The sequence below is a fragment of the Clarias gariepinus genome, chromosome 16 (assembly GCF_024256425.1).
Source record: "Clarias gariepinus isolate MV-2021 ecotype Netherlands chromosome 16, CGAR_prim_01v2, whole genome shotgun sequence".
NCBI lineage: Eukaryota > Metazoa > Chordata > Actinopteri > Siluriformes > Clariidae > Clarias > Clarias gariepinus.
In genome coordinates this window covers 15,444,353-15,459,309 of record NC_071115.1, presented here as the reverse complement: position 1 = coordinate 15,459,309, position 14,957 = coordinate 15,444,353, and the positions used below count along the sequence as shown (strand labels likewise).

General features: G+C 38.5%; 1 protein-coding gene across 3 annotated transcripts; it reads right to left on the bottom strand.

Annotated features, from left to right (window-relative positions):
• Positions 1-36: 36 nt before the first annotated feature.
• On the bottom strand, positions 37-14,257 carry luc7l3 (LUC7-like 3 pre-mRNA splicing factor). Of its 3 annotated transcripts, XM_053515303.1 has the most exons (11): positions 14,031-14,257; positions 11,300-11,366; positions 11,153-11,192; positions 10,923-11,067; positions 10,577-10,651; positions 6,997-7,101; positions 6,648-6,821; positions 3,544-3,893; positions 3,274-3,452; positions 2,191-2,387; positions 37-565 (listed from the first exon to the last, which is right to left on the bottom strand). In XM_053515303.1, the coding sequence occupies exons 1-10, from the start codon at positions 14,127-14,129 to the stop codon at positions 2,224-2,226; spliced, it is 1,398 nt and encodes a 465-aa protein (XP_053371278.1). In that variant the 5' UTR covers positions 14,130-14,257; the 3' UTR covers positions 37-565; positions 2,191-2,223. The 3 variants fall into 3 exon arrangements, with proteins under 3 accessions (XP_053371278.1, XP_053371277.1, XP_053371279.1); XM_053515302.1 differs by having other exon boundaries at positions 37-2,387; XM_053515304.1 differs by having other exon boundaries at positions 37-2,387; positions 6,660-6,821.
• Between the last annotated feature and the right edge of the window lie 700 nt (positions 14,258-14,957).

The window sequence follows — 14,957 nt, the reverse complement described above, 5'->3', positions numbered from 1 at the left end:
GATCACAGAACACAACACTCAAATCCTCGGAGAGAATTCAGTTTGACTTTTTTTTATTGAAGACAAATACAGCTTTTTAAAATTAAAACAAAATGGAAATCCAGTTTTTCTAAACTAAAATTGTTCAAACATTTGGGATATAAGCTTACAGAGAAGAAAGTTAAGTGACAGAAAGTCCAGTCATGGACTCTGTTTAAACACTGTACATTACTCTCCAAAACTGCTGTTCAATTTCTAAAATGTGAAGTGAGACCCAACTGTGCAAAGCAAACATGTTACAGGTTCACTGAGTGTTTATTAACAAAGTAAATTGGCCCTTTGCATAATTAAAGGCTTTTAAGCTCATAACAGTAAAGTATGAACAAAAACAAATGGAGTAAAAATAAGGTCCTGTGAAATGGCCGTAAAAGGGCAACAGAATTTTTTTTTTTTTTTTACTTTTTATTATATTTTATCCTAATTAGGCCACTACATCTGGTTCACCTTGTTATAAGCAGCGAAGTATGCATGGCAAAAGTTTGGAGGTCTTCAGGTCTTCTTCACTCAGCTGTGTCCCCAGCATCCCCTGACATGCACAAATAATCAGAAAGTCAATTAGTAGCTGAAATCGAAACCTCATGTGCAGCACAAAACTAGGAAAAATAAAACAAACTCTGCATGATCATGGTCACTTAGATTTACCTTCTGTATTATTACAGCATTGGCTACAAAAACCAACATTAGTTCATGATGTTAGCTTTTATTCAATTAAACAGTGAACAGTAGAAGGAAGACAGTTTTGACAGTTCTGGATTCCTTAATTATCTTCCTGACTAGTTACTTCGAACTTCTGTTGTATTTGGACCATGACAAAAACTGACTTCATTTGAACACAAGATTTGAAAAAAAAAAGCATACAAACAAAACCCAGGAACCAGAAAAATTGACTTTTTATTTTTCTTTTTCCCCCTGGAAGAGTAACCCGCTTGATATCCCCTCGTCTATAATCTATTACCACTTTCTGCGCTGAAAACAAGACATAGGGAAGCAGATGCACTGTACGGTAATTGCCAAACAGAAAAGAGATAGGGGTGGGGGAAAAAAGAGAAAAAGAGAAAAACCTGCTGACCCAGTCACTTTGATCAATTTCGGCTGTTTTAAAACCCATCATGGAACTACTACAGATTTAACATTAAAACTGAAAACCAAAGTAAAAAAAAAAAATAAAATTATAAAATCAGTAATCTGAAAAACAGGTGAGGGTGATTACGCTCTAACAACGTCGACTCTGGGATATCAACCGGGTTCATCTGTAAATCCCAACATTTTACTCCTCCATTCACGTGTGATTAGCATTTTTAAAATAATTTTACAAAGTCTTAACCATATTTATTAATGAAAAATATATTTATAAAAAGAAACCAAGAACATCAAGCTCTGAAACACGGTCACACGTAACAGCATTCAAATGGATGTGGGTAGAGAAAGGAGTACCTTGGGTGAGTACCTGCACAGTTTGACAGTATCCTTGATTTTTAATTTGGCTTTTCATGGGGTCGCTCACAACACCAACGCTGTGTGAGGTATGGAAGTCAGCTGCAATAATTCATTAACCCTACACTTCCATCATCCCAATGCTATCGGCTCTCGACTTTAAGAACAGACTGCATTAAAGTGCAAGGCAAGGAAGCACACATCCATGAAGAACAGAATCAACACTGACGGCAGGTTTAATGGATTAAAAAAACAAACAAAAAAAAAAGCTCCTTCTGTGAAAACCTCAAAAACATTAGAGATAGAGCTAAGACTTCTGCGTGCTTATCTATCTTGAATTCATAGGCACATTTTTGTATGCATGTTCAGTGAACGAATTAATGAAATACCACAGTATACTCTTACTGTGTGCAAGTTAACAGGTGAGGTAGTATAGGTAGAGGAGAAAAAAAAACGTAAAATTTGGAAGAGAACTTATATGTATGACCGATACAAAACAAGGTACCTCCAGGCATGTTTTTCAGGACTACACTGGCTTTTCCCTCTGGGTATGATTCATTCTACCTTCTTCTGTTTCAGCCTCTAGTTCCATCTTCAGTGCATACTTACGATGCACTATTAAAAAACAGGAAGAAAAATCACAGACATAACTGAAAGAAAAAGGGGGGGAAGGAAGGGGGGGGGAAGAGCTAAGCTGGTCGGGGAAAGTGCACTTACCTGGAGCTGATCTGAGGTCCTATCAGATCAGTTTTAATTGGACTGAGTGTCACCTTCAGAATGGAGGTCTTCAGTGGTGCCGTTCAGTTCTGTTTTAGGAGGCTCTACCTCCATGGGCTCGGACTTTGAGGACTCGCTGGGCCGTTCATCACTTGAGCCCTTTCCACTGCCTTTTTTCTCCTCTGTGTCCTTGTGCTCTGAGACGTGCATAGAAGAGCAAAACATTAGGACTTTAAAATTTGAAAAAGTATTGCAACAAAGTTAAGAAATGTTGTACTGAATACAATGGCTATAATTTAGGCACAAGTCAGCAGGTATTCACTGCTGTGCTGGTATTTGGAGGACCACCAAGCTTGCAAGTGTAATATTTGTTTTATACAATATTTCTACTGATAAGAAATAAAAAATAAAAAATAAAACCACAACACAATCTATCTAAAGATGGTTATTTTTGATCAGTCAACATATTATTTTCCAAAGAAACTACAGCCAGTTAAACGGTTGCCTGTTGCAATGCAACAGAGACTGACTGCTCATAATAAGTCCAATTATGCTTTTAATCTAAACATTTGCTAAAATAAGAATTTTATGTAGTGAACCCTAACAAGCAAAACAGTGAAGAGTGAAATGTCCCAGTGCTGTTATACACTTGATCACTCATGAATCGCCGCTTGAACAATAAAATTTGTGGATCCAAACAAACTCTATTGTATAATAAATCCACATAAACACTCAAAAGAGGCTGCAGAAAGTACAGCAATCTGCATTATTCTTGACAAATTCACTAATGGTGAATCTGAACATCTGTATATTGTCTTGAAATAATCAAAATAAAAATATATAATTACAGCATGTTACTTAGAATAAAAGTTGGCTTAGAGCAGGATATTATTTAAAAAAATTATAAAAACCTCCTTTTCGGGTGACGCAATCACCAATTACATTCCCTTACAGCAGGCTTGTCATAGTAACCTGTTTCAGGACAGTTACTTATTCCTTATCTCCCACATATTCCCAAAGCTGTCTAAAAACACCAACTCTAAACCCGTTCTGTCTAAATGCAGCTTGCAAATTTCATCCCACCTTTGTCTCTGGCAGTTTTATCCTTCTCTCTCTCTTTGTCTCTGTCCCGGTCTCGACTGCGGCTGCGATGTCGGTGGCTTTTGCGCTCAGGGCTGCGGGACCGTTTTCGTTCCCTGCTGCGTGAACGTCTCTTCCTGTCTGAGCGCTCCCTGCTGCGCCTCCTCTCACGGTCGCGACTCCTAAACAAGAAGACACAGTATTATTGTAACAAAGATTGTGCATATGATGAGTGAAAAAGATATGCGTTCCTAAATTATTAAATATGTGTACCTGCTGCGCTTCCTGTCCCTCTCCCTGTCCTTGCTTCTGCTCCTCCTTCTGTCCCGTGATCGGCTCCTGCGGCGATCAGAGGCCCGACTCGAGTGGCGGCTGCGTGAGTGGCTACGTTTGCTACGCCTTTCACGCTCGCGCTCTCGTTCCCGCTCGCGCTCTCGTTCCCGCTCGCGTTCCCTCTCACGCTCTCTCTCGCGCTCTTTCTCCCTCTCTTTCTCCCGCAACTCCTCTTCCTCCTTGCGTCTCTTCTCACGTTCCTCCCTTTCACGCTCTCTGTCTTCCCTCTCTCTATCCCTCTTTGCACGGTCATCTCTTTCTGGGTCCTCAGAGCGCCGGCGCAGTTTTTCCTGCAGAGTCACAGAACATAGTCACAAACAAATAAAAAAAAAATTGCAATAATGTAATTGAGAGTCTCTGAGCGGCAGTTTGCCGTTTTTCACTCCTGCTGTAACTGATGAACTAATAATTATAGCTTTAAAAAAGTTGAACCAGATGGTTAGGATAGAGGAAAATCCACGTAGGGCCGGGGGTGGTTTTTACAGGAATCAATTCATAACTCTAACCACTCTGACCCATTTCCTAACCCTTCCAGAACTTTAAAAGTTCATAAAATATACGACAGTGTTATTCCTGGGACAATACTGGCTCAGTGTTTAAGTATACAAATTCCAGGACTGCCCAAGAGACACTGTTAGTGTTTTAAGAACAAATCTAAACACTTAACGGCTCATGCTATTGCTTACTTTGGATTAAAATAGCGAGCAAACAAATGACCATAAGCCTTAATTTCTGTAATAGTTATTTATCAGCCAGTGTCAGGACAATTAAAGCCAGCAATAAATGTTATAAAATGTGCTGCATGACTGCTCATTTAACTTGCTAAGGTATTTAAAATTTAAAATTAATTGGACTGCACAATATTGGCAAAAATACTAATGACAACTTCAAAGGAAATTGAGAAGGGCATCGATGGCTCAGTGGGAGGTTTTCTCGCCTGCCATGTGGAAGGCCAGAGTTCAATTTCTAGCCAATGCCCAAACCCCAGCCACTGGATGCAGTGCTGGTTCCAAGCCCGGATTAAATTGGAGGATGGCACCAGGAAGGGCATTCGTTGTAAAACCTATGCCAAGCCTGTGTGAGGATTGTATGGCCTGCTGTGGCGACCCCTTGCTGGGAGCAGGTGAAAGACCAACAACATTAAGCGGATTTAGAATAAATATTTTAAAAATATTTAAATTTATTTTATAATCACTATCGCATGTCAAACACAAGATGTCATACCACATCACACAACCAGCAAAAACAATTAGGGGAGCTCACCAATTCTCAAGTAACAATTACTACTAGAATCTATTAGGTTTTAACTAGTGCTGCACGATTAATGATATCGCAATCGCGATGTCAGCCTATGCGATTACATTACAGCAAATGTTGCGATTATATGAAATAAACAAATGCGTTCGCGGACGTAACAAGACATTCATTCTAAGAGCTGCATGGCCATTTCTTATGTCAAAAAAAAACAAAAAAAAAAAAAACAGTCAGACTCGTGTAGCGCGCGTGCTGGTAGTCACGTGACTTTCCGCAGCGCAGTGTGGAGACAGAAGAAAATGGATACAGAAGAGACCGACGCTAAACTTGTGCCCAGAAAAAATGCAAGTTATTTGGCGATATTTTGGTTTCAGGATATTGGACAATAAGCAGAAAGAGATGCTGCGCAAAATTGGCAAAACTAAAGTCGCTACATCAGGTGGCAACACGACAAATTCATATCAGCACCTGAAGCAACACAGAAAAGTATGATAAACGCATGGCGGTAAAAGCCAAGAGTAGTAAAAAGACCAAACAAAGCACAACCCAGTGTGAGCAAAACAAAACACCACATTATTACAGATGTGTTTGTAAGTCTCAGTAAGTGACGTAGCGACGTTGAACTTGAAATAACTGCAGTGAAATTCTTTTTAACTCCTACGGACCTTTGGTCAAGCAGGACGACCGAGACATATATTAGCCTAACCGCGCACAATGAGTTTGAACTGAAAAGCCGTTGCCTGCAAACATGGTATTTCCCTGACGATCATACCGGAGAGAACATACTGTAGCCGCGAGTTTAAGAGAGGCCCTGGCTGCATGTGACCTCTGTAAGGATGGTTTGGTCGCAGTCACAACAGACAACGGCACGAACATCGCCAAAGCGGTGGCGCTTAATCACTGGACTAGGTTACAGTGCTTCGGGCATAGACTTAATTTGGCCATCGGTAAGTTAAATTAATTTAATCTTTTCATATTTAAAGGTACTTACCTGTATGTTAGAGAGGACAGCTATTAACAGATTTATTTAAGAATAAATGGAAATACAGTGTATGAGAGTGTATGACTCTAAAATTAATATGTTTAAAGGACACTTTTCTTTCCTTTAATCTCTTCCTCATCATTAGATTAAAAACAGTGAGTGATTTAATAAGAATACCAATAAAGTATATGTTACATACTCCTTAAATGTCCCTGTTTTGGGACAAAATGTAAAAAAAAAAAAAAAAAAAAAAAAAAAAAAAATTAAATGGGTATTTGTTTTATTTATCTGTACTTTTTACTTTTTAAGTTAATTTAATGTAATGTAATTTAATTCAATAATGTAAAGATGTTACTGTTATTTAAATTTGTACAATTTTGTTTTAATTAGAAAACATTGTTCATAGTTGCTAGATTGCACTGTACACCATATCTCAGTTGAGAAATCTAAATTTCTGCATTATTAGTAATGTGGGTGGATTTTCCTTGATAACAAGCAAGTTGAGTCATACCACTTGTTTATCGTATCGCAATCGTAAATAGCAATTTTGACCTTAATAATCGCAATATGACATTTTTCCCAAATCGGGCAGCCCTAGTTTTAACCCATGCAATAGTCAACTACTTGCATTTCATTATGTTTAACCAAATGTCATGTTGAAAATATAAACAACTGAACAGTCCTATCAAACAGTTTAATTGTCTTTAAGAGACAAGTTTAATAAGACACATCAAATACATTTATGGTATTTGTAAACCAACCCCCCCAGACCGCTCCCCAATAGGAAGGAGGGAAAAAAAAAAAAAACCTGTTGACTCACCTTGAGTTCCTCCACTGTGGATTTGATTTTAGCATATCCCATATGCTGTTTGCCCATTAGATGGTCATCTACTCTGGACTGAGCATCTCCAACAATGAGGAAAGCACCACACACCTCACACACTTCCATCTGCTTCTCCTGAGCAGCAAAGCTCTCAATTGTCTACAAGTTAAAAATAAATAAATAAATAATAACAATAATAATTGAGTCTGCATTGAGTTCAAAGTTTGTTTAAAATTCTTGGCTAAAAATGCTGTTGCACCAAACCATGAACTTCTGTGCCAGAACACAGGAGCCATAGATGCCAATGCAATGCAGTTAGAGGTTTAAAACTCACAGATGGTGTAGAGCTGAGCTGCTCCCTCTCCTCCTTCAGCTGTTCCACCAGCTTCATCATGCCCTGAGCTTCCTCTACACGGCCTTCTGAGCCAAGCTCTTCAATCTGAGAACGCCACAAATTAATATCTTACTATGGATATTTATCACTCATGTGTGTTAATAATTAGTAGTTTTTATAAATTATTATGGCGGGAACATTAACTGTAAAGTAGTAAGATGGTATGATCACTGAATTAAAGTGTACATAAAACACATAGCCTATTGGCACAGTGCCAGGTAATAAAAACCTTAACACCAGTAAAAAAAAATAATAAATAAATAAAAAAAAAAATCCTTGTATGCAAATAAATTAATTAGGTACTAACATAGTGCCTGACAGTATACCAGCTCTGTAAAAGCTAAAAACAAACTTTTTTCCTGTTCCTTATTATTCACTTGTTTGTGAACATCTGCTGCACAGGGTGTGGTCAGACTTATATATGGCTGCGTTGAGCGGCTCGTCCACAGATCTGTAGTCGTTGCGCAGTGAGGGACATCACAAAGCTCATCTTCCACATTGCTACGGCAAGACGTATAAACTTGGTATCTTCATTTGGCGAAAATAATTGCGGCTTGGCATTAAATACCTCGCATCCAGTGTTTTCACCAAAGCTTTAAACCCCTCCTTTTCAACTGTGTGAATAGGTGCCTTTGCATATGTCTTTGCGAATGTGCGTTGTAATAGCATGCGTTATGTCTAACCATCTCCGGGATTTCTTGTCAAAGGGAATTGCATTTGCGAAAGACACCGTTAATGAAGTTTGTAATGTTACAGGATTTTTGGGCTTGCAATCGCTCTGTGATGATGTAGATAAGTGAGATGAGGGTTGCCGCATTCTTTGACTTTGGCCATATTCGTTTAGATGCTTGGATTTCAGATGATAGAAAAGGTTTGACGTGTTTTCACCGCTTGCTAAAACAGTGCACTTGCATACGTTGCAAATCATGTTCGTTTCATTTTTCTTATACCCAAACCAATTCCACACCACAAACGATGCACCTTTTTTCTTTTACTTTTTTTTCTTTTTTCTTTCTCCTCGTTGTTGGTTTAGTCACATGTAAGCAAACTCACTGCTGCGGCACCATCTTCTTCTATTGTCGAAGTGAATGTGTATTGCGTGGTTACGTACCGTGCAACGTCACATGATCTCAATCGTGATTAAGACGATAGACAAAAATCTCTATCGGTTGACAAATTTCGACTGGTTAATCATGTCTACCGGTATATCGCCAACCCCTAGGGAACCATATTGTTAAAAACAGGGAACAGTTTTTTTTTTTTTTATTAGTCATGAGTTATTAAACTCATTTTCAAATTCCTTAATAAAAACCAATGGTCTCATACTGGGTGAAAGATACTGTAAAGTAAGTAAGACGTAAGTAAAAGAGGAGAGAAGAAGCAGGGGGGCTACTATGTCGGACAACTTTCACATGCACACAAACACTAACGGAAACACTGCTCTGTTGGCAAACTTCTTTAACAAGGAACCTCTCTAATGACACTTGTTTTTGCCTACTTTTGAGGATTTCGTGGGAAATGTGACGTTGCATTGTCGTTTAACAGACTGATCTCCTGCACTGCTACAGCCCTTTTCACCCTTTTCTTCACAGGGGCCGTTGTTACAGTGCAGTTACTAAAGTACAGTCAGTACACTTGGACACACACAAAAAAGTGCTTTACACACACCCATGCTAAGTCTCACTCGTATAGTTAACATCTGTGCGCGCACATACTGTTTACTATAAGATTGTGACCACGTGCGCACGGATGTTGTCTATACGAGTGAGACTAAGCATGGGAGACAAATACACAATCCCGCAGCATGCAAGAGAGAACCACCATTGGCTCAGTTGTGATCACGTGACACTTGGCAGACGAAGCGCATACGGATTATTCGTATGTAAAATTAGAACATCTGGAAAAGCTGGACAGACCGAGCAGCATGATAAGCTTTTCAATTATTTGGTTTCAATCATATCCAGGCTTTGACCAGTGTTGCTGTGGCAGCTGAAGCGGCAAGAGAAAGATATAAAAAAGGAGGAGGCGGACAGCAGCCAGCATGCTGCTGTACAAGAGCCAGATAGTGCAGAAGCAACAGGTCAGATGAAAAGCACACACCAAGATGCACAAGCAGAGCAGACCAAAAAAAAAATTCTCAAGAAATATAGCCCTATTTTTTTCCATTCTCCTGGAAGGTTTCTGCAAATGATGTGGAAATGCCCACTGGTTGCACAGTTCTTGGCCAACGTCATACCCATGCTATGTGATTTGGTTTCAGTATCAGTCACAGTAACTATTCCAGTCATGATCCTTAATGATCTGTTAAAACTGAATACTACCCCGTTCAAACTAACTTTATACTAGCAGGCCTGGCAGCTGCGAAGATGATCATCATGATGTGATGGAATTCCTTCCAGGCACTGAATATTCAACCGTGGATTCTCACTTTCTTTTAAAATTTATAATTATTTTTAATATAATTATGAAACGGTCATTAACAAATAAATGAATGAATGGATGGATACATTTAGCTTTCATTACAGGACGCAGTTGGTGACCAGGTCATGTGTAAAAATTATTCCTCCCAGAAACACTCTTTCACAATTTGAATCCTGGAATATGGTTGTGCCATCAGAAAAGAAAAACTTCACTTATGTGATACCCTGATCATTCTGCATATTCAGGACCTTATAACATTGCTGGGCCAAGACCTGACCAACTGAAGCAACTGCATATCATATCATGATTGCTCCAAAACTCAATCTTTATGCTCCATATTCTTCTTTTTTTTTTTATTAGCATAACCAACAAGTTTTTTTTCTTACGACCACAATCCCATAAGTTCTCATCAAACTGTCTATGTATGGAAACGCTATTATGTCACCAAATGTTTAAGCGATCTCCATTCATGATTTTTGATGGTTGATCACTATTCTTCCAGGTATGTTATGAAGTAACAAAGCCTGTACAACTAAATCCTGTTTAAACTTTAAAACTCAGTAGTTGTTTGCTTCTTAGATGCAGTCCAATAATTTCAGCTTTTTGAAATGTCTGTTTTTTTTGGCCAGACAGTTTAACTGAACTACCATAAGGTGGTATTAACACAGTATTAAAGCCATGGCTTAAACAAATGAAAGATTTTTCCTTTTTAACTTTATGATAATATACCTATTCTTTAATTACGTATACATAACTGTATTTTTTTTAATTACTTGAGTATTAGTCATTTAATTGAAAAGCTTTTTAATAAACATTTTATTAACAAGGGGAAAAAAATGCCTAATCTAAAAAATAAAAAAAAATGTATGCCTTGCTGCCTGCTTGAGTGAACGTGATAGTTTTTAAATGAAGCATTATGCAATTTAAATATTTGCACTGAGGCACCTTACTACCACAGTATTGTTAAATAATTATTTAGGAATACATGTATGCACTTGCACCCATCCAGATTGCTGACATCACAAAGTGTAAAGCAACATCTACACAGAATAAAAGGAAGACACTTCGAGCTTAAACGCTGAACATGAAGGAATCATACCTGGACAACCAGTGCCTCGATCTTCTCTGTGAGCACCTGCGCTTTCTCCTCATTCTTCCCAGACAGGGTAGGGCCCTGTGAAGCCCAGGCACAATTGAGTATGCAGTAGTATGCATAGTTCAACTATTGAACACTATTCTTAAATGTAAATATTCCTCCATTGGAAAGGTAATACATTTGAAACATTTTTATGCAAAGTGCAATATGTCACCTGTGTTATGTCACACATTACCAACACAGCACAAAAATAATACAAATAATTATGCAATTCTATATATAACATGGGCATGATTTCCTATTCAACATCTAGCATGCAATTCCTGACTGCATTTATGAGTCCACATACTCCAGAGTTCTGCTGGGCCTGTGATAATGCCAGTCTGGCATGACCTCTCCGGATACGGCGCTCTACCTCAGCCAACAAGCTCTGCAGGTACCTCAGGAAGTCTCTCTCATAGCCTTCTTTCATGAACCGGGAGCTCTTCTCATACCTAAAAGATACATTAATGTGTTAGTTCAAGCTTTCAAGCAATGTCGTTACAACACATCTGTTAAGTGCACAGGTATTTTACTTACATTTTTCGCAAGTTTTCATCATGAATCTTTTCACAAGGACCTAGGAGAATAAGGTGTTTGGTTATAAAAACAGCTTTTGGTACCTGATCGGGACAAACACCACTATTTTACCACAACTCTAAAATGTTGCATGTGATGTTTCCTTACCCAAATCAGAGCGCGTGTTGGTGAACAGTTCGGCTGGGCAAAACCCACACAGATAATACTTACAGACCTGAAATGTAAAAAAGAAAAAAAAGAAGCCCAAAATGAACACTGAAACTTGTGATGCAAAGGACATACAAATGAGGTTTAAAACCAAAAATAAAACAAAAGAATGATTTAGCTTGAAACGTGTAGATGAATAGAGCGTAATTGCAACTCTGGCAAAACCACCAGACTCTAATTACATGTCACCACATAAAAACAAATGCAGAATCATTTTAATTTAACTTGTTCATCAGTAGGACAAAGAAGCAGAAATGTTCTGGTCATTAACTATTCACTAAATATATACTACAGATTAGACAAAAAACAGCCAATCAGAATGTTACCGCCTACTGTGATTTAATCGTTTTGTGGCATGTACATCCCAATATGCCAAGTTGAATGAGGGCAAGACAGAGCACTTGAGCAAGCAGAAATACACTCTGTGTATAAACAAAAGAGGAAGAAAAAAAGACAGGAAAATAAAAAACAGGCTCCCAGAAACAAAACACAATTATAGTACCATTCCAATCCTTCCAGGACATATGCTTTTTCCATGTTTTGTTTTAAATGAAATTAAAAGTTAGGATACATTTTTTTCCTTAAGTCTAAAAACCGGTGTAAAAACCTGTGCCAAGTTGTGTGCGGATAAGATGGTCTGCTGTAGCAGCCCCTTGAAAGGAGGAGCCGAAAGTATATTTCGGAAAGAGAATTATTTTAACACTAAAGGAAGCAGCACTATAGGCCTAGGCTCACAAGCATCAATTGTTTCTTAATCTGCTTATTTTCCTCACTCCAAAATAACATGAAAACAGCTTGTGCACTGAAAGCCTAGTCAGGACTGCTCAAAGCATTCTTTTCGTTTATCCTCATGCAGCTGATTTCTGTATTGGATGATTGTCGATCATCATAAGCCTAGTCAGGAGTGATTCTAAATAATAAAATAAAACATTTTAGATCTAAAAATAGCTAGTCGTTTTTTGTTTTAATCAAGTGGACTTAATCTGTGTGTACACATCAGAGCCTAAACTGCACACACTGGGCAGTAACTGATGGTTACCATGTTGTATACATTTTTGGAATACATTCATGACACAAAGTAGTAGGGATGAGAAATCATCAGGGGCCACTGATACGATATCACGATACCTAGGTGCGGATTAAATTTGTAATTTAATTCTGTAAGTATCATGATTTTTTTAAATATCCTGACTCTAGATTACCTTTTTCAGATTTTGTTACATTTCTAAACAAATTTAGCAAATAATTTGCACAGATTACTATGCTGTAAGCAGCATGGTGGCTTAGTGGTTAGCACTGTCGTCCTGCACCTTTAGGGCCCGGCTTCAATTTCTGGCCAGGTTCGATTCCACATACTTGGCGGGATTCTCTCCGTGCTTGGTGGGTGTCCTCCCACAGTCCAAAGAAATGCAGATTAGGCTAACTGCCATTCCCAAATTGCCCATAGTGTGTGAACGAGTGTGTGAGCCCTGCGAGGGATTGGCACCCCATCCAGGATAAACCCCACCTCGTGTGGCCAAGTCTCTTTGGTCCCCCGCAACTCCAGATACAGAATAAAGAGGTACAGGCAATGGGCGAGAGTGGGTGCTGTCAGAATAGTTTAGAATATAATAATTTTGAGAATATATTTTTTTACATATCGATTTAGGAATCATTGTGGCAAAAACAGAAATCGCCACACAAAAGAATCACGATACATCACTGAATCAAATTTTCCTCTTGTGTTTACAAAGTAGGTAGGTGTTTATGAGGAATGATCTGTAGTCATGACTACAGAAGCAAAAATAACAGGTTACCAGTGAGATGGTTTGCTTTTAAAAGACGTACATACCCATAGCTAAAAAAAATAAATAAAAAAGTTGTGAATTCTGGTAAGAGCCCTTAAACACAGTAGATCTACAACCAGGCATTAATTAATGTATGATATTGGTAATTTCTCCAATTATCCTCACTCCCAAGGAAAGAGAGAATTCCATCCATATACAGGGGTGTTATTCCTAAACAAGCTTTGGATGTAAATAGCCTCAAATACCAGTTGAAAGTCTGCACTTATTTGATTTGATATATTAGACATATTTTCACACCCCTGTCTGACAGTGTGTCAAATGAGGATTATGAAACCGCGGCCTAGCAAGTATGCTGTAATCTGCGCTATGCAGTCACGCTATTGAGGATTTAAGGACGGTGCACGCGGGCAGATCCTCTCAATCTAAAGAAGTTAATAAGCTCTTGTTGCGACGCCGCAAACACGTTAACGCTAAATGATCCAGAGGTAGCCCAGCTCGCTTCCGTGGTCAAAGCGAAAGTTTACAACGAACAACTTTAACCAGCTACACAAGACTTCCAGCGTTAGAAACTCGGGAAGGGCGGGATAGTATTTACACGCCGAGGTAGTAATGCTAGCTAACGCCGTTACAGCGCCAGTGTTGCTAAGGATAGTTATCTGTGCGTGAGGCGCTTAGGCCAGCTCGAGACAGCGAACACAAAGATATAAACCGCCTCCAAGTCATTTGCAAAAAAAAAAAAAAAAAACACTTTCCTGTCGCATAATATAATAACACAGCTATTTGCAGTAACATATTCTGTATTCTTTATCATATCAAATGCGAACAGAGAGGTTTAGCTGTGGCACGCGCTAAGCTAGCTGATGAACTGCTGCTTGACTACTCACAGTCTCGTGGTCCCAGCGTACATTACAGCGCTTTTCATCAGGGGCCAAGTTTCTGTCTCGGCCCATTAACTCGTCGAGTAACTGGGCTGCGGAGAGCATTTTGCTTCCAATTTATTGAAAAGAAAAGTAACCAGCTAAAACGTCCCGCTATTATCCGCTTACATACAGACGTTTTCACAAGACGTTTACGGGATTCAGTCGATCTTACAAAATGGCAGCGACGCCTCACACAACAGATATCCAAGTCACCCGAGAAACAGCACAGAGGGCAAATAGTGTGCAAGTGCGCCACCTGTCGGTAAGGATGACATCTGTAGCGTCATTTCATTACATTAGCGATAATCTAAAAATATTGTTTCTCTTGTCTTCAACTATAATACATAGATTAATCTATGTCTTGGTAAATTTTATTTTAAAACTATACAAACTACCACTTAAGACTTCTTTTGATATACAGTTCTTTATTTTGACCAAATGTTATCATTTATTACTAATAATTTAGGAGCAATTTATTACAGGCAGTCCACCCCTTTTTCAGGAGGAGGAAACTGAAAAGTTTACATAGACGTGAAAACCTTAAACTGAGCTCAAGTTTCTTCTTGTTCTTTTTATCTTAGTATTATTCTAATAAGAAAAAAAATGCCTTTTAGATATCCCAACTGTACCTATTGGACAAATACTACCTCCTATTGGCGAGAAATAAAACAACAGCACAAGGTTATGAGAAAGAAGCTCGCGTTTTAAGTCGCGTTAGTAGATTTGCTTTATTTATTTATTTTTTTGTTAAAATATTTTAAACTTTCATAACATATTGGCTGTTTATTTTTTAACACCATCTCACCAAGTCAGATCTCTAACGTTACCCCTAGGCTGGTGTGGTGTTCTGTGTTGGGGTTTCATTTTTAATTAACTTTTTAAATTCTTAAT

Excerpts from the sequence above, each read along its gene's own strand:
- luc7l3 (XM_053515302.1), bottom strand. The coding sequence starts at position 14,129 with ATGCTCTCCGCAGCCCAGTTACTCGACGAGTTAATGGGCCGAGACAGA. Across the intron at positions 11,068-11,152 it reads GATGAAAACTTGCGAAAAAT|GTATGAGAAGAGCTCCCGGT; the intron begins GTAAGTAAAATA and ends TGTATCTTTTAG. Across the intron at positions 3,894-6,647 it reads AACTCAAGGTGAGTCAACAG|GAAAAACTGCGCCGGCGCTC; the intron begins GTTTTTTTTTTT and ends GTGACTCTGCAG.